The sequence below is a fragment of the Pogoniulus pusillus genome, chromosome 1 (assembly GCF_015220805.1).
Source record: "Pogoniulus pusillus isolate bPogPus1 chromosome 1, bPogPus1.pri, whole genome shotgun sequence".
Taxonomy (NCBI): domain Eukaryota; kingdom Metazoa; phylum Chordata; class Aves; order Piciformes; family Lybiidae; genus Pogoniulus; species Pogoniulus pusillus.
In genome coordinates this window covers 43,723,413-43,743,173 of record NC_087264.1, presented here as the reverse complement: position 1 = coordinate 43,743,173, position 19,761 = coordinate 43,723,413, and the positions used below count along the sequence as shown (strand labels likewise).

At 39.9% G+C, this 19,761-nt stretch overlaps 1 protein-coding gene across 36 annotated transcripts in view; it reads right to left on the bottom strand.

Moving 5' to 3' along the window:
• NRXN3 (neurexin 3) overlaps nt 1-19,761 on the bottom strand; it is a 1,092,565-nt gene that overhangs the window by 130,672 nt on the left and 942,132 nt on the right. For all 36 annotated transcript variants that reach the window (XM_064150720.1, XM_064150904.1, XM_064150893.1 and 33 more), the window contains one exon: nt 9,649-9,820. In XM_064150720.1, the coding sequence (XP_064006790.1) occupies nt 9,649-9,820 (172 nt within the window). The remainder of the gene's footprint in view (nt 1-9,648; nt 9,821-19,761) is intronic.

Below are 19,761 nucleotides of genomic sequence, written 5' to 3'. Positions count from 1 at the left end.
TTAGTCTCAGACTGTACTGATTAAAAAAGAAGACAAAAAGAGGTAAACACAACATGCTCTGCCTCAGTATGCTTCTGCCGTTACTCTGCCTCAATGAGCTTCTGCCTCGTTGCTTTCTGCTGTTGCATCCTGCCGTGCCCTGCAACATTCTGCCTGCTACATAATAACCAGCCCTGATACTTCAGATTTGTCTACCTGGAAACTGGCCTTGCCTCAAGTTTGCCAGGAAAAGGCTTTAAGTGCCTCATATGATAGGCTAACTTAGCTGGTGCAACACTCTGCAAGACATCCTGCCTGCTCCTCTACAAAGCTCTATACTCAATCTGGAGTCAAAGAGGAACCGGAATCAGGTCAGAGACCATCTGCCTCTCTCCCAGCACCCTTGTTAGAGCCTGGGAGGACCAATAAGGCTATTGAGACACTGACAGAGCTCTCTTAAAGTGTTTGGTACTGTCTGGAAACTGCAGTTAGCTCCAGGAGTCCAAAGATATTAAAATTTTGTGAGTAAATACTTAAAGCCTCCTGTAAATGAATCCAAGTGCCTTCTGCCTTAAGCAGAAAGGAGCTTTGTGAGTCCCTCTAGTGGGCAAGTGCTATAACTGACTGCAAGAACCTCTTTTCCATTCTAATGGTTTAATGTTTATTCCATTACTGCTAGTTATTTCTTAAATGTTCTAGATTCTGTTTCCTTCTACGTAATACTTTTCATGATCATTGCAAAGAACTTATTAAAATTGTGGCTGGCAGTGATACTCCCGAATATCAAAATTAATAAACAATATTAATTTTGAAAAATCTCATCTCACAGCCACCCTTACCACCACTACAGCTTCTTTCTGATAACATTTTATTTATCCAGACTATGAACAAGATAGAAGTGTTTCAGCTACATTAGAACTAGTGTTGCCTCTGTGGTATCCATTTGCATGTTAGTACAACCTTTCATGTGACTGTTATGTAATAGTAATAGAGACTGCTACACAAGAAGGCTTCTATTTGTTTTCTCCTCTTTCCTGCAGCTCAAGGATTATCTGTGGAATCCTAGGTGGGAATCAGTGGATCATGGCTGCTTGCATGAAGATACTATTTTGTGTGTATTCTTCCTTAGGTAAACGCTTTCTTTCAGTCCTTCTGAAATAATACCATGCTGTGAGTTCTGCCCAGTCACCTTGCCATGTCTTTATAAAAAGGCATGTGTTTGCCTCTTTCTTAATGCCAACCTCCAGAAGTGCCAGTGCTCCACAGACTACCACTCTCATGGGCTTGAGGTATTTGATGACGATAAAAGACTGCAACTCACACAGACTGAATGCAGATGTCTTAAGAACCTGGATCAGTTTTAAGTACTAAATTTTCAGCAGTAAATATGAGTAATGGAAGTTGCAATATAGCCACTTTTTTTTTTCTTTTTCTGCCTTTCCTCTCTTGTCCTCCAAGATAGAATTTGGAAAACACAACCCCTACAGCACTTCCATGCTGCTATTTGGGGATAGGAACAAACTGCAACATTGCAGGTCCCATGGGAAAGCCAAACACAAGTACCTAGAAATGAAAGTGTGAGCATGGTGGCATTTTTTCTTTAATCTCATCAGATCCTACCCCATCATGCAGTATGGATGCACATGCACTAGCATGGGTGCTTTTGCAAAAATACTGAAGTGTGCCTTTCTGTCAGTGACTTAATTTGTGTAGGTTTATATCTCTGTGGATACAGGGCACCGAAACCGAGGTTTATATCATGTAGCCACATGTACGTGTTTTCCAACCTTATAAATATATTATAGATGCTATGGCCCTGCAGTGACAACCTACAATCAACTCTTGATTTCATCAACTTGTCATGCTTTAATCATCCCTCTTGGCAGATCTTTCAACATATGTCACAGCACTGCCTTCAAAATGTGCTTCTCCAATGCTGTTTTATTAACCCCATCTTTTTATATGGTTTAGGCTCATTATGAAATGCAGTAAATCTGTCAATGGCACTTTGCAAGCCATCTCCAAATCAGACTGATAGAAAGCATCTGAAAGCAAATTTCAGTTCCACAAAATGAGTGCAACATGAAAAATCCAAACCCACCAACAAGTATATTGTGAGAACCTTGGGAATCACATTCAGCCCACAGGGCAAATCAAACTTCAGCGCTCTTGCTCCTGACTCATTAACCATTCACAAGGGCATATAGATAGGAGAATATTAAGACAACAATGGAATTTGGCAACATCACAATGAAATCTCTACAGCTTGTACATCAAGCAGCAAGACTTATTAAAGATTCCAAATAGTCAAGCATAAAATCCATGTGCCTCTTCATGGAGGCAACTGGAATCAGCCAAGCTATTACCCTGGCTTCAGAAGTAAGGTTTCAGAAGTGAGGAGGAGATCATAATTAACTCAAATCTTACAGAGGGAAGGGGCACAAGGAGGCCACCCCCAGATTTGGAGAGGGGGTCAGGGATTGGGGAAGAGGCAATGAAAAGATGACAAAAACACTCTGGAAGAGACAGAGGGAATTTAAGGGAGATATGCTATGCAATGCACAGAGGATTGGATATGTCCTCTTGTAAGGGTCAGCTACCAAGCATTTGGAAATGACTGAAGTAGTCCAATATGGGCTGTGCAGGGAAGATAAGTATAAACTTAGAAAGGAAGAATTTGTTGACATAACTCAGACATTCCAGTTAGGTCTGCCTTGGAGTTTCCCGTGTTAATATCCTATCTGCATCAGATTCTGCATTACTGATATCATGAGAACTAATAATCACAACATTGCATAATATTTACAATATTTATAGTTGAAGAAAGTATACATAGACTTTTCTTAAGTCCTTCAGCAATGCTACTATTAGATTATCCAAGTTATCTTCTTTTTGGCTAATGCATTAGTAAAACAAAGCTGGGAGAGGTAATATCCCACTAGATAAAAATACAGTTAAAAAATACAGACAAGTTTTCAGAAACACAAGAGCTTAAAAAAATTAGTAGATGAAAATGTCACTGGTGAAAAAAAAAATCAAGAAGAACATATATCCAGAAATAAGGTAGCTTTTTTCAACTGGACTAGACTGGCTCATAAAGGCTATCTGTCTTCAGTAATCCTGCCTTGGATATAATTGAAACTACTACAGGTATAGCACACTATTCCTCTGTAATTAAGGCACCCTTATTTCCTAGAAAATTAATGCTGATTGTTTCACAAATGGGAGGGTTAAGCTACCCTCATTTAGAGAGTGAGCAGGTAGCCAAACAGAAACCAGAAAAGCTATCTCAGTCCCCTGATTTACTCTTAGGAAATCTACTGTCTCTCCATATTCAGTATAAAACCAGTGAGATGAACTCAAGCCAGCATGTGCAAAGAATCTGGATGCAACCTTGTCAGACCTCCTGTTTCAAGGACAAGATGAGGACCAATACATAAAAACTAGCAGCCATGGCTGGGAGCTGCTTCCTACAGCTTCCCTCTACACCTTACATCAAACAAATCCTTGTTAAATTTTGTCTTTAACAACTACAACAACTGCTGCATTATCTGAGGAAATTCCTCATCAGGACAAGCTCGTGTGTGTTTTGTGCAATTCCTTTACAAATAACCTTGAGCCTTGTATGTGTCCTCAATATCTTAGGAGAGGATCTCACTTTCTCCTCCTCTCTTCTCCTCTCCTGATTGCCTCCTCCCAACACCACCCTCCCCAGCCCCCCACCCCCAATTATCTCTTGCTGTCTTCCGGGTGGTTATGTTTAATCTCAGGATTAGGCAGAAGCCTGCAGTTTGCCTTGAACAGCTTATCTGCTTCCAAGAGACATTTACAGGGAGAGAAAGACTCCAGTTTTGATAGCAGTAATTGTATTTAGCTTGTAAGATACAAGGCTATTTATCTCATGGCTGGGAAATCACAGAGGGTGAGAAAGAAAATGTTGCTGATAAAAACTAAATAAAACCAAAAAGAATGAAGAAGAGACAAGAAAAAGAAAAGAAATAACATTCTCCTCAAAGTCCCTCCAGTAGAAGGATGAGGTGAGAAATGGACTTCGTTGAACAAAAAGAGCACCACTTGTGGAAGGAGATTGAAAGCATCAAGGGAAAGGCAATAAATGGTTTGAGTAGGACAAGAAACAACCTATTTCAAAGTAGACTATGAACTCTACTTCAGCAGTCACAATTGTGTAAAACTCGGGGAATTTCATTTGCAGTACTTCAGTTTGCTTGAAAGAGGCAAGTAGCAAATCAGCCCATTTTCTTCCCTGTCTCACATAACATGTCTGGTACTAACCAAGCAATTTTAGATCTTAAGTAAATGAAAAATATATTGTAGCAGAAGAGACTTCATGCCTTTCACATTTTAGACAGGTGGGACAATCTAGACCACTATCAGTTTAACTCGTGCTTCTAGAAGGTGTTTTGGTTCAGAGAATGACAGGTGAGAAAGAATGACTTTGTCTCACACAGACTACTAAAGATGTAATTCAGTGAAGACTGACATAAATCAGCCTTCCTGATAAAGGAGGCCACCATATCTTTCCCTTTATCCTGATAGATCATTTCCACTCCCATGTGGCCATTTTTCCTAGGTGAATGGCATTGGTAAAGTGATTGCTCTAAGCAGAAGATGAGAGCACCAAACCCAGAAATTTGGCTGTTTAAGCAATGTGAGGGAAGGAGTAATGAAAGAATGAGACTTTCATTCCAGCTGCAGATGGATACTACAATAAGATCTATCTACATCAGGATTTTGGTTTGACTGAGAGGTGTACCTACAAGATGTAGCTCCCAACTCACTTTGTTTGGTACACTTTGGTTCACATACTGAAATGTTCTCAAGGGAAAACAAACTGGATTCCTTTCAAATTATAGTAAACCACAAGATGTGCCCTAGCTGTTCAGAGGCACTGGGTCCTTGGAACCAGAACTGTTCTGAAGGGAAAGACCCAGAAGAGATATAAGAATCTCAGAACCAACTTTTTTGTTTCATAGATATGTACTCACCAGACCACAGTACTTGCCAGAGCAGTTAAAGAGTCTCTGGAGTTCTGCTGTCAAGAGTTAACTGCCCAGCTTTTCCTAAAATCCAACTTCATTCCAATGTGTACTTGAGACAGAAGAGGAAGTAGGGGCACAGAGGATGAAATCTTTCGGTACCAATAGAACTGCATATTAATGTCATTTAAAGTGGCAGAGACTCCCTAAAAGAAGGCTGAGAGATCACTCAAGAGAATGATAAAGAAGAAAAAAAACAGCATCTGTATTGAGTGGCTGAACTAATGAATCCTGATAAGGACCCAGTTCCTTAATTCTGTCCTATTTCTTAATTTTCAATGCATTAATAAAATCCAGGCTACAGTTCTCTGGCTAAATCATGTATTTCTTTATATTACAACCTCTTCCTCATTTATTCCCTTTTTTCAAAATCTTCTCCTTTAAAACATTGGCCCAATTAAGACTTTATTTTGGCATCACTGATACTATTTCTTTACAACTTCTTTTTACCTAGTTTTGTGGGCTTTTTCTACTGCAGAAAATTTGGTCAGCGCATGGATGAATGAACAAGAATATCAGGCTTGTTTTGAAATATACAACAAATCAGGAAACTCACATTAATTCTCAGACATGAGATTTTTTTTTCTCTGTCCTGTCTAAGAATTAATGAAAATTTAGGAGCTGAGTTATTCCAGTTCTGTGTCAAGACAGAAGACTTGTTTTTCACTCTGTTGACTCCATCCCAAACCTCTAAACTTCTAATTTAAATCCTTTTATCCCACTATGCCTCAACTTTGATGTTTTTTACTGCAGTCTGAAACAAAAATGTCAGATGCTTCCTCTTCCTGCTTGTTATCCATTGTTAGTGCAAAATGAATCCTACTTTGTCACTAAAAAAGATTTAGATACAAAGAGGGCTCCTCATCCTTGTTAGGAACATAAAGGCATGAAAATAGCAGTCACCAAGCACAATCTGTTATCTGAGATGTCCACCAAAGGGTGAATGAAAGCACATGGGACAACAGAATGGAAGCAGTATGGGAAACTCTACTTCAGAGCATAGAAATTTGTACATACATTAGCAAAAGCTGTATAACCTGACTGAAAAAAGAAATACACTGTGACAACCAACTTAATAAATCAAGTGCCAAGGAATTGGCTGTCATTACAGCCTATGGGAAAAAGCTCATCTCGTTAATGTGTACTTGAGGGAGAGAAGAAAGAGCAAAACTAATATAGATAAACCATAAGTGCCTCAATGGTTTTGGCTGAAGGAAACCACAACAGCTGAATTGCAGACAACAGCCCCAGGGCTAATGCTACTATTTGCCATCACCCAGTTCTCAGGAGCTTTGTCTCAGATACCTATACCAGGCCACTGTTCAGAGTGTCACTGGCCAGTCAGAAAGACTCTAGCGGGCTTAGAACACTACAGGCAATAACTGGGATTATTTCAGACCTAATGCTCAGCCAGTGTTAGCTCCAAGTTAATATCCTCCTTTTCCATTTCCCCTCTAACCCTTTTCTTCACAAGAAAATCATAAAACTCATGTTGCAGGTGACTGAGTTGCAACCGGATGCTAAAGAACTCAAAACGTCAGTGCTCGAGTGGTAAATGTGTTGCTTTTCTGATTTTCTTCCACTTATCTTTTATTGTAAGTTGCAAAAGTACAGCTTTGAAGTCTTTCAGTCCCATTGGGCTAGTTTCATTTAATTTCAATTTAACTGAAGACTGTGTTTTAAGGAAAGACAATATTCTCTCTCTTTGCTCATTTAATGAATATTCCACTTTTATTCGTACTTTCCATTGAGCAAGTAATGATGAGTCTAATGTACAATCCTTCTACAGGTAATAAAACTCAAGAGAGGATCATGGAAATGCCACTCAGAACACAGCTCTGCTACCTGAAGATTGTACCATGTGTGGTGATAAGGAAGGTACTTTAGGTAGTTTATATAAGTTTGATAAAATGTAGCACTGTGTAGAAAAGCAAACACACATCAAACTGCTGGACTATGATCTTGGAGGTCTATTCCAGCCTCAGTAATTCTGTGATTCTGTGACATTACAGACAACACAGTGTGCCCAAACATCCATGAGCTACACATATGATGTTTGCTAAACCCTACAAATTACTGTGCTCAGAAAGAAGCCATTCTGTGCATAAAATACAGGATTCCTTAGCCATTACACAAGTTCCATATGAATTGCAGTTTCAGCAGTCTCCAGCTGAAACAGGTTAGCCTAGGTCAACCCAACCACAAAGCTTTTTACAGAGTGAAGAAACACCAGCATGAGTTTGGTTTGTGAAAGACAAAAAAGTATACATTTTACAAGCTCTTGTTTTGTCATCTTTTAAATCATAAATTGCACAGAAAATGGAAGTAATAAGGAATGATTTCCTGTAGTTATTGTCTCCCTGAAGCTTTTCCTGGATCTGAGGCATTCATACTGCCTCTTTATTATATTCTGCCATTTAACATGGACTGAAATGAAACAGCAGCCCTTTCCTCTAAAACAGCTGGAACACTGCCCTTCTCTCTTGGTTATTTTCCTCGGAGGACAGGTAGGATCTTTATTTTTTTCAACTGGTGCCCCCTTTTCAAATTCAACTAAGAAATCACATTGAAGAAACTGGAAAAAATAAGAGCACCATGCACACACAAAAGGTACAATCCCAGAACACTATTTTCACAGGGCCAGGCTGAAAAGTTAATCTACTGCAAACAGACAGAAACTGAAATATGCGCACGGAAAGGAAAAGGTGTCTGGAATATAAAGATGTCCTTTTCCCTTGGGGTATGACTGCATATATTCTGTACTAGCCCAGAACATAAGAAGAATGCTGATTCCATAAAACTATACATATTCCAATGAAAACATAGGAATATCTTTAACCAAGACAGAAGCAGAGGGTACTGAGACAGTTTCCAAGCATAATTTATTTTCCTTTAAAAAAAAATCTCTAAAGCAATGAGCTGAATATTTTGTTTCTTTACACCAGGGACTTACTACAGCAAGTAATGTAGGAAGAAAATTTATTCATGGAGTTTTTACTGACTGTAATTGGCTGCCAACTGGATCAGAGATATTTTATCGCAGAAATAATTGATGGAAAGTGCAGAAGAAACATGCTTGGTTTGGGCCTCTCCTAGCCTCATGTCCCTTGCTAGTCAATGGAGCTACCTCAGCTCAGTCACACCATTCTTCAGAAGTAATTATTTCATAGAAATAAGGATAATTATTAAAATGTACTCTTTTGCATACCTATCACCACAACAATGACAAATTGTCATGTTGAATGTATGGTAGAGAGCACCACAGGACAGGCTGTTCACATTAAAAATTTGTGCACTTTGAGTGAATGAAAGAGATTAAATCCCCTTGGAATGATTTATTACTGTAACACTGCATAAACAATCAGAGTATTTCTCATAGTTTGAGGCTAAGTCACTTCACTCCTGCACAACTAATAAATTGTCTTATGTTTTCTGCAGAGTTCTTCTTTCTTTCCTAGGTCAGTTAAGTGCAACTTAGAAAGGAAGACCTGGAAGTTGTTTAGACAGTACTGGAAGCCAACAAGAAGATGACTTCTCAATCTTAGACAAAAACATTTGATTAAAAATGGTGTCATTAATGCTGGAATTCTTTCTCTGTGCTCCTCCTGACTTTCATAACCATCCACACCGCCAACCCTCAGCTACCTTATGCACAGGACCACAGGATATTAGGCATTGGAAGGAACCCAAGAAGATCATCGAGTCCAACCCTGCTGCCAGAGCAGGACAATACTATCTAACACAGATCACAGAAGAACACATCCAGACAGGCCTTGAAAGTCTCCAGAGGAGGAGCTCCACGACTTCTCTGGGAAGCCTGTTCTATGCACTGTGATACATCACATGTAGCATCACATACAACAACCTGTTTTCCATTTGGAGTGAGTTCAACTTTTTAGCACAATGACATATAGTAACCCAAGACTGTGATTTGCCAGTGGTGAGATAAAGCAGTTTCAGTGACTCAAGAGTCAGCTGCTCACTGTTTCTGGTGGGTTTAGGGTAACAATTTCCAAGGAGATACTGAATTGTTTCACTGCATTTTGACCTAAAGCCAGCTAAGACTAGACAGTTTTGGCTAAACTATGTGTCTGCCTCTGTATCTACAAACCTAAAAGAGAGTCAAATTCAGATGCTGGGAAGGTTATGAGGCAAAAATAAGGTCTGTTCAAATACCTGCAACTTAATCTTCCACTTACTGTACACCTCAACTCTACATTTATATAGACAGTATCTTGAAAGTGGCTAGAGTCACCTCTCCTTTTTGTACAGTCTGTTCAACACTTCTCCTTAAACAGATAGGAAATATCACAAGTAGCAAAACCAAGTTTGTTGTTGAATTAGTTTGTAACTCTCTGCAGAACCAAGATTCACTTAGAGACCTCTGAAATAGCAGGATTTATGTGCACCATGTCACACAGCTGGCATGCTTATTCTTCCAGTGTGAAGGACAACTACTTTCATCTCCAACAAATAGAACATGCGCCACTAAACTGGTCAATCAGTTGTCAAGATGAAGCAAGAAAAGTTTATATAGCAATCAATTGTTACTAAACGTTAGTTTGTAGGTATAGATAACTGAAAAAGAAATCAAAGAGAGATAAATATGTACCTGTTGGGTAGTGTTCGTTCACTGGCCAGCTGTCAACCTGAAGTGTGGCGTTGCCACCATTCCTGGTAAAGCGTACCACATGGTATTTGCCATCATTTACAGGTGTACTTTCCTCTTTGATAGAGATGTCCACTGTGCCAATATTGAAGACCACACCAATCTTGCCTTGCTCCTAAAATAAAAGAAACAAATGCTTGTAAACTGCTGTCTATTAGGAGAATAGTCTTGGGCTACACATTTTCAATTGGTAACTGTGCCAGTAGATGGCACTGAAGAAAACACAGAAGCATTGTTTTGAGCTTTGTCAGAACACGTTTCATCTGCTTTGCTTAGAATCATAGAATGGTTTAGGTTGGAAGGGACCTCAAACATCATCTAGTTCCAACCTCCCACCATAGACAGGGACACCTCCCACTAGGAACAGGTCACTCAAGGCCTCATCCAACCTGATCTTGAACACCTCCAGAAAGGGAGCATCCACAACCTCCCTGTGCAACCTGTTCCAGTGTCTCACCACCCTCACTGGAAAGAACAGTTTCCTAACAGCTAGTTTAAATCTCCCCCCTCTTCAAGTTTAAACCCATTACCTCTCATACTGTCATTACAAGACCTTGTAAATACTCCCTCCCCACCCTTCCTGTAGGGCCATTCAGATACTGGAAGGCTATTACAAGGTCTCTTTGAAGCCTTCTCTTCTCCAGGCTGAAGAGCCCCAACTCTTGTAACCTGTCCTCATAACAGAGGTGCTCCAGCCCTCTGATCATCTTTGTGGCTGGCCTCTGGACTCACTCCAGCAGTTTGATGTCCTTCTTGTGTTGTACTGTGCAGACAGTGCTCCAGGTGGGCTCTGATAAGAACAGATTAAAGGGGGAGAATCACCTCCCTTGCCCTGCTGGCCATGCTTCTCTTGATGCAGCCCAGGACATGGTTGCTGTCTGCAGTGCACATGCACACTGCCAGCTCACGTTGAGCTTTTCATCAACCCAGAACCCCAGCTCCTTTTCCTCAGGGCTGCTCTCCAGCCATTCGCCACCCAGCCTGTACTTGTGCTTGGGATTGTGCCCACCCAGGTGCAGGACCTTACGCTTGGCCTTGTTGATTATCATGAGGTTGGTGTGGGCGCACCTCTCCAGCCTGTCCAGGTCCCTCTGGATGACATCCCTGCCCTCTAGCAAGTCGACTGTGCCACATGGCTTGATGTCATCTGCAAACTTGCTAAAGGTGCACCTGATTCCTCTGTCCATATTACTGACAAAGATGTCAAACAGCACCCGTCCCAGCACTGACCCCTGAGGGACATCACTTGTCACTGGTTTCCAGGTGGACATTGTGCCCTTGATCACCACTCTCTGTGTGTGACCATCCAGCCAATTCCTTGTCCAGCAGTGCTCCATCCATCCAGTCTGTGTTTTTCCAGTTTGGTGGTCAGGATGTCATGTGGGACAGAGTCAAATGCCTTAGGTCCAGGTAGATGATGTCAGTTGCCCTTCCCTTGTCCACTGTTGCTATGACTTCATCATAAAAAGCCACCAAATTTGTCAGGCATGATTTGCCCTTGGTGAAGCCATTGCTGGTTACCACCAGTCACCTCTGCTTTGTTTTCCATTTGCCTCAGCAGAGCCTTCAAGAGGATCTGCTCCATGATCTTGCTAGGCACAGAGATGAGACTGACTGGTCTGTAGTTCCTGGGGTCATGCTTTTTTCCCTTCTTGAAGATGTTTCCTCTTTTCCAGTCAGCAGGAACTTCACCAGTCTGCCATGACCTTTCAAATATGATGGACAGTGGTTTAGCAACTTCATTTGCCAGTTCCCTCAGGACCCGTGGGCAGATCTTGTCAGGGCCAATGGACTTATGCATGTTCAGATTCCTTAGCTGCTCATGAACATGATCTTCAATTATAGTGGGCAGATCTTCTTTCTCTCAGTCCTTACTTCTGCCCTCTGGGACTGGAGCTGGTAAAGATCAACTTGACCCATCGCAGACATTAACTAGGTCTTCCATATCCAGAAGTTACAACCTTGCTTTTGTGTTGTGCATGTTTGTTACCATTAGTACCATACATATCTGCTGTGCTGACTGAATTCACTACATATATATTAGCAAATCTCAGCAATAAGAAAGAAACATCTCTTGTGCTTCAAGGTCACCTCAGATTCCTCTCCTGGATTTACTCCTATCCCCTGGTATTAACAGTCCTTTTCCTTAAACCCCCCACAACTTCCACTTTCTCTCAGAGGCCTGCCTCATTTTACCCTTTACCTACATTTCAAAGTTTACTTATACTAAAAGACCTAGCAAATTTCCTTATATCTTCAATACTTTTTATGGTCTCTTTTTTTTTTCCCCCCTTCCCTTCCTACCACTACAATGCTGCCTGGTAGCTGAAAAGGCCATTAAGATTTTGGGCTGTGCTTCTTTTACTTGAAGTTTAGAGCTGTAAGAGTAAGCACCCTTGTTTTTCTCTCATTGTAATGGTACATTCTAGAATCTGCTAAATATGCTGGATAGCAACAGTCCCATGTACATTCACACTGCTATGCTTTCGATGCACTTCCTTTCAACATTCAATAATCCTTTTTTCCACTGGAACATGGGGTAAATGGATTGCTGCTCCCAGCAGATGCATGAACTCAGATACCATTTGAAAACAACCTTTCTTCTCTTATTCTGTCTGCAAAATAAGGGAGTTCATTTCAGTGAACAGAGATTTATTTCAGGTACAATTACTGCTGGCACAGCTTTACCTTTTATTTGATATATAAATTGATCTCCCAACACTATTTGAGTGAATATTTTGCTGGAAACCATGTAATTATCTTTATCTGCATAGAAGTTCACGAAGAACCAGTGATTAATTTCTGCTCAGAGAATGTTTACTGACCAGGTAACCTGGCTACTGACTCCATGAGATTTCACAAGGTGGTGCTTTATAGTCAACCTCCTGGACAAGTTCTAATACAGCTTTTCAGTTATCATCAATAAATCAATCTTCTTTTGCAAACTGTGGCCACCCTGAGAAGAGTTCACCTTTATGAAGGCATAATGTGAGCAGGTAAGATCAAGGGCTGTGCCTTGTTTAATGGTACAGATCACCACCACCACAAAAGCAAAAGGGATTAAGAGGTAGCTGAGGTATCTAACAGAGTGAAAGATGGAGGCTTTCCAGACCTATAGGCTTCACAAGGCAGAGATAAAAACTTACAAGTGGGGAAAGGGATGGCAAGAAGCTTAGCTAATCTCCCCTACAGGAGAAAATGTTTCTGACCTCTCCTTTGAGCAAAAGGAAATAGAGACTTTTGCCATTCCCTTTCTGAGAGCTTGAAGAAAAAACAAACAAACAAACAAAAAAACACTATTTAAAGGGCTACTGATAACTGATGGACAAGAGGCCAAAAACTGGGAAAGAGATAAGACTCTGAAAGTGAAGGTCTGGAAATCACCAGTGGATTTTCATACGCTGAAGAGAGGACAATGAGCAGACAGGTGCCCTCCCCATTTGAAACACTGCCAACCCCGTCCACAACCAAGGGAACAGTCTTTCCAAAAACAATGTAACACTTCGTTGCAACTGAAACATGAAAAAATGTATCTTAAAACAAAAACAAACCCCACAAACCCCCAAACCAACAACAACAATCCAAAAACTCCCAAACAAACACAAAAACCCAGGCCTGACTGGAGATCTAATCTAGCTCAGTCCCTTCTTGGGCAGAGCTGCTTGAGGCTCTTTGCTGTCTGTTCTGCAGAACCATAACTTCATCCTAGATTTTGATACTCATTTGGACTGAGGAGAAGCCTGTCATGGAAATGGTTCTGTTCCAAAAAACACAGTATAACACCACACACCCAAAGAAGGACTATTGGAGCAGCCAAACTGCACATACAGACTTCAAGACATAGTTTATTAATGATGCTTTGTCTCTCCAGGGCACCAGACACTATGAAAAAAACCAATTAGTTGATGCACTCCTGGCAGGGAAAAAAAAGGCAAAACACAAAGGCAATCATACATCAAAGAAAAGAGACCATGGGCAAACAGGGCAAATCCAGGATTTACTTTCAAGATCTCTTCAATTCCAGTTTCCTGCACTACAATGCCTTATTAAAAGCAGCTGTTACCAAGACCTACCTCCCTTCTAAATGTGAAAGAACTTTAACACTTAGGGAAAGATCTACTGTTGAGCTACTATTTGCAATGTTTCTTTTGTGGTCAAAGAAACAAATTCTAACCTTACAGCAAGGGAAAAGCTGAATACAGAGCCCCACAGCCTATGCAGATTACAGGCTCCAGAAGGGCTCAATGTATTTTTAACTGAGACCATGCATTTTTTCCTCTTTGCATCTGTGTTCGCTGGTCTGCCCCAAATATTTGCCATAAAAAGGCGACCATTTAGTAATGCTTTTGATATCTCCAAGTGACATAAAGTTTTGTCCCTAAATCCTGGAAAACTGAGAAACATTTTATTTAGAAATAATGAAGTGAATTAAACATTCAATTGTATTTTATTTCTCCCCTTAAGGCCAAAAGGATTTTTAAAAGTTCTTCAAGAATTTATCTTTTGCCAATTTGTCTCATAAAATTGCTTCTCTTGAAACCCACATTACCTTTTCCTCACTCAGAATCCTTCTGGAGATAAATGTCTGCTATGATGCCTCTAAGACTTCAGACAAATAATTACTATCTTATAATGGAATGATTTAAGATAAATTGGGAAGGGCAGGGTGGGGGGGAAGAGCAAAGTACTAAAAAGCATGCACAAGGCATCACCTTGACCTTTCTATTCCACACCATGTCCTTCCACAGGCTCCTGGCAATAGTTTCTTGTTATATGCAAGAACATTATTAAATAATATTTGGGCTAATCTACAGTCTGGATCAAGAGATCTGAAGTCTGCTGCTTGCCCTTAAAAATTATTTCACTTTTGGCAACTTTTTCTTTTGCCTTCCAGTGAGAGCTGTGCAGAGGAGGTGAGAGTCACCCATCTTTCCAAGTACTACAACTCCTATAAATTCAGATACATTTCTCTTAACATTGATGACATCCTAATAAGACCAACTCCTTTAGCCCAGAGAGCAACTCTAATCCAAGAAGAGGTTTTCTCAGTTTCTACTTTTGACTCCTCCAAAAGCCATCCCTTCACTCTCAAAGGACCTTGGGAACATTTGTGAGGTCTGAAATTTTTGTAGCTACATTTTTTGTTCTGTTTTCCTCCACCCAAGGAGAACTAGAGCCTGTCTGCATGCAAATTATCAGGCTTATGTTTTCTTCATGTTGTGCCTTTGTATTTCAGAGTCTTTCTGTAGTAGGCCAGGTGGAAAGTCAAATGAGAGAGTAGCAGTGCTTTTGTCAGATGTGCACTTGGAGTGTAATAGAGAGAATACACAGGTGAAGAGCCACATACACTGTGTACTCTGACAAGGGCTGTCACTGGGTCTCCTTTCTCTTAACCTAAAATTCACATAATCCAGACTGAACATAGAGAGTTGTTTTCTGTGTGCAGAGAGCATTTAATTTCAAAAAAAAAAAACAAACAAAAAACCAAGAGACAGAACCCCATCAGGCAAATCCTACCCTCAGCTGCATCAATATGAATCAATAGTAACTCTGCTAAAGAAACTCAGTTCCTACCGATGCAAGTGAAAGCAAAGTTTATCCCAGTATGTTTATATGGGTTTGTTTCTTTTGTTGAAACTGAATGTTTAAGGAAATATATAAAACATAATTGAAATTCAAATAGAATCCCTGCATAAATGCATTTTCTCACACTCATTTTCATTCATGACTTCTTAATAGTCACTACTGCGCAAGCTGCCTCCTCCTTCTCTGGCCGGTCCCAGCATGACCAGACATCAGCCCAAACCTGGCAGACAATATTCCTAGTTTCTGCTTACTGAAGATCACTGCTGATTTTGCTGCTCTCATTTAAAAGTGACACAAGCTCTTTCAGTAACACAGTGAGCCATTCCACACTGTGGGAAAGTTTTGTACACTTCCCCCCCACTTCTTTCCCCTGCAAAATGCCACAGGCATATTTTCACAACAAACAGAAACTCAGAAAGTTCTTTACTGACTAGAAAGGACACTTCTGAGCTGCAGCTGGAACTAAATACATAGCTGGGTGAGTCTTTCCTGTATGGGTTTATCAATGAATTTAAGAAGGGGAAATTTCAGAACTTTCATTCAGCAGAGAGCATACGACAGCACCTTCTACTCCACTCCAGTTTGGTGTAGTGGAAGGTGTCTCTGCCCATGGCAGGGCTGTTGGAACTGGACGATCTTTAAGGTCCCTTATAACTCAAGCCATTCTATGATTCTATGATATTTAATGCTATTTTTAATACCACTGGGAAGTAAACCTGAAATCAGTATTCAATACATATAAACTCCAGATTCAGGTAAAAGCAGAGCTTACTGGGTGAACACTTGATCCAAACAGTGATGGCTGCAAAGGCAAGTTCAAGAACCGTAACAGTCACCCTTGCAAATAGAACAATCAACAAAAGCAGCAAATGTTGTTAAAGAAATAACAAGCACTGAAGCTCACTTGACTTGGAAGCCATTAATTAGGAGTCCAACACTTTACAGGTATTGTGGAACAAGAGGGAAAAAAAAACCCACATTATTAAGATGAAAGGAAATATATAGGCCAGCTAATTTTGGCTGCTTTTTGAGAGCTACAAGGAACAGTAGGTCATTTTTGTTACACAGTGCTTGTTATTGCATCTTTAAGGTGTTGAACCAGGTTTACTAAATGCAAGTTGCAAACCTGTTTATCAGACAGAACGATACACACAAAGGACAAAATAAATAGAAATTATTACCCTTTGGGGCCATGGTTTTTAGAAAAAGCAATTTTCTTGGATACATAATTTATGAGGCTAAAAAAGGACAATTGCTATAATCTAGTCTCCTCTAAAGTTTTATGCGAGCCCATATATCTTGTCTGAATTGATTCTTTGTTGAACTACAGGATATATTTTAGAACAACACTTATTTGTGATGTGAACATTTACAGCAGAGTCACTGCAGTTGCTTCTTTGAAGAGATTGGTCCAGTGTTGGAAATGGTCAAATAGCTGAGTGGAATGTCAAGCACTGTAATGAAATAGAACAGCGTACAAAAGGGAAATCTCTGTTTGAAGTTCATGGCACACCTTTGACTTTAAGTCTGGAGTACAGTACACAGATATGTATAGGTGGTCTCAAAAAGAAAAAGAGGAGATATAAAAAGGTTTTAAAGAGTACCACACTTCAAATTGCATATAAACCCTACTAAAAATAGAGATAATTCAGCACTTTTTTTTTTTTACTCAAAGAATTATAAATATGCAATAAAATATTCTAGCAACAAAGTTAAAGCACACAAAGTCCCTTTTGAGACAGCACATAACTGAGTTGTAGAACTCACAGTCACAGGATGTTTTAGATGCCTAAGATACATTAAAAAAAATAGATCATGGGAGGAAAGTAATCGAAGAGCCACTGAATATAACAATGTGAATATAACCTCTTGCTCAGCAGTTCCCTAAAAGCAGATCACTACCAGTTCTTTAATCTTCCACTTTCTATGTTGAAAAATGTATCTAAGTGACATCTAAGACTACGACCAAGTAAAAATCTCCCTGAAGGGTCTTAAAAAATCTTTTTTAAAAACACAATTAGTGAAACAATGAATTTATTATTTTTAATGGAAGGTTTTGAAAGGATAGTTTAGAGAAACATCTGCCACAGACAGGCTGCTACCTCGGAGTAAGAAAATGCCAGAGCAGATGACTCCATATTCCAGCTTCATCCTTCTGTGACTGCAAATTCTTCCCTCACTCTACAGAGCATAAGAGAAAACCACCAAACTCTCCAGATTCTGACTCAAAAGCAGGTTTCCCAGTCCTTCATTTAATCTTCCCCATGGAAAGAAAATCCTTCACTTTACTAATGCCTTTCTTCAAATGTAGGCAACAGAAATATTTAACTTTAGTTCACAGAAACTTCATAATCATTTTAGGTTTTATGCTCAAAGATCACATCCTATCTTTTGGCCACAGTTTTGCCACTTGAGGCTTACTGACAACAACTAGCAGTCTTATTCAGAAGTGCTTTCTTGGAGTGTCCCTTCTGTTGAAAGATGCCCTCCAGTCTTTGTGTTTTGAGACACATAAAATTATTTAGATCAAGTGAAATGTATGACAATTTCCTTGTTAAGGGCTTACCAAGCTTCCCAAACTGCTCTTCATTATTTGCCAGTTGAATGTTTATGTTGGACATAGACTATTAGGAAATATTTTCTTAATGGTCCAGACTCAGAAATTGCAGCACAGAAACACAAAGCTACTAATGTGCATTTTATTCTTTCCTGTTCTTGATTTTGATTTTTTAAAAAACAAATACTCTTCCAATATCACAGAAATACTGCTACCAGTGGGATGTGAAATTGTAGTTCTCTTGCTTCACTTTTATCCTTCCTTCCCTCCCCTCCCTTTGTCTCTCCCTCTTTCAATTTTTGTCTTATGTCTAATAAAAGTATCTTTCACAAATAAAACTACCCTGAAGACAAGACAAGGAAATGAACAAACTCAAAACTTTACCAGAGTCAGGAGTGATTAATTAGCAAGTACTACATCACACACAAGACATTTCATATATGAGATACAGAAGCTGCTTGGGTTTTCAGCCCAGATACCTACACCACTACAGGGTCTTAGATAGCATTATATAAAATAGCAATGGAATTACACTTAGGAATTGTTTGGCACCAGAAGTTTTCATATTTCATGTAAGGTGATGTCGTCCCTGTAGTTTGAGACCTTTATTTTTTTTCCTCACTCACAGAGGCAATCAAACCTAGGTAGAGTACATGGCTGAAAGATGAAAGATTATTTTTTTGTTTTCCTGCTGCACTGCTGTACTTTGAAAAAACCACTTGAGTTTCTCAAGCTCCACTTTGTTTTTTTATGCTACAAAGCTACAGGTTTGTCAAACAGTGTATTTGCACATTATCTACCACAGTGGAGCCCTGCTATCCAATGCGGCCTCCAGATGTTGGTGCAGTACAAACAATTAATATCAAGCAGAGTATCCTGATCTAAAGTATCATTACCATGACCAGGCTTGTACTAAGCTCACCCTAAACCCATTTCCTAAAAGTCTGGAAAACATTGTGGCATGACTGCTTTCTCTTACTTACATCTGACACCTGTTGAGCAAAGCCTAGTAATCAATGATACTCAGCAGTCTTAAAAGGGCGGCTTGCCTCTGTGCTATTCAGTGCCTAGGACTGTGTGCCAGATTTCATCTTTTCTTACCATGACCTAGGAAAGCACCAGGACTCTGCCAGTCAATTACTGGGCGGTAAATTGTTACAAGAAATACATACTGGTGTGTTTAGGTTACATAATTTGTGGAAAACAACTGCTGTAACACAGCTGGTGAAGTTCCAACCATGAGGCCGTTAATCCTTCTCACGGAGTGAAGTCATAATGCAAGTAAAGAAACAGAAATTAGCAGCGTGCTGAAAAGTGGTATTTCCCAGGGAAACAGAATGTGAATTTATAAAGTGATACTAATCCATTGGATCACTAGCAAATGCATTATTCACATGGCTAATTTGTTCTCCCAGCTTACAATATGCATCATGAAATCCTGCCCTATCTGATGGTGTAAACTCCGACTTTAATTAGGATTAAACATTCTGACAATGCCTGTTGAAAATACTAATAGCATATCCTGGAAAGTTGTGTGAAACACCTTTTGGATGTTATTCTGTACTAAGACACAAGGAGGAACCATTCTGAATCTATATGTCGTCTCCCACTTTTCTAGAGGACTCAGCCAACGCATACAGTGTGTAGCATTTTAAACTCAAAGCATCTCCAAGCTGCTGCAGTCCTGCATTACAGAAGCTGTCTGAGAAAAGCCAGGCCTTTACATTTCTAAGTGCTGCCATGTAAATCACTCTTCAGACAAAAATATGAGCAGCTGCTAAAATAATGTACGCACTCAACAGAGAAATTACTGTAGTAGGAAGTCAAATTTTAGTAGGGCACAAGAACAAGCAACTCAAAAGCAGAAACCTTCTAGGAAAAAATATCTCCATCCATCTCATAATGGCTCCCTT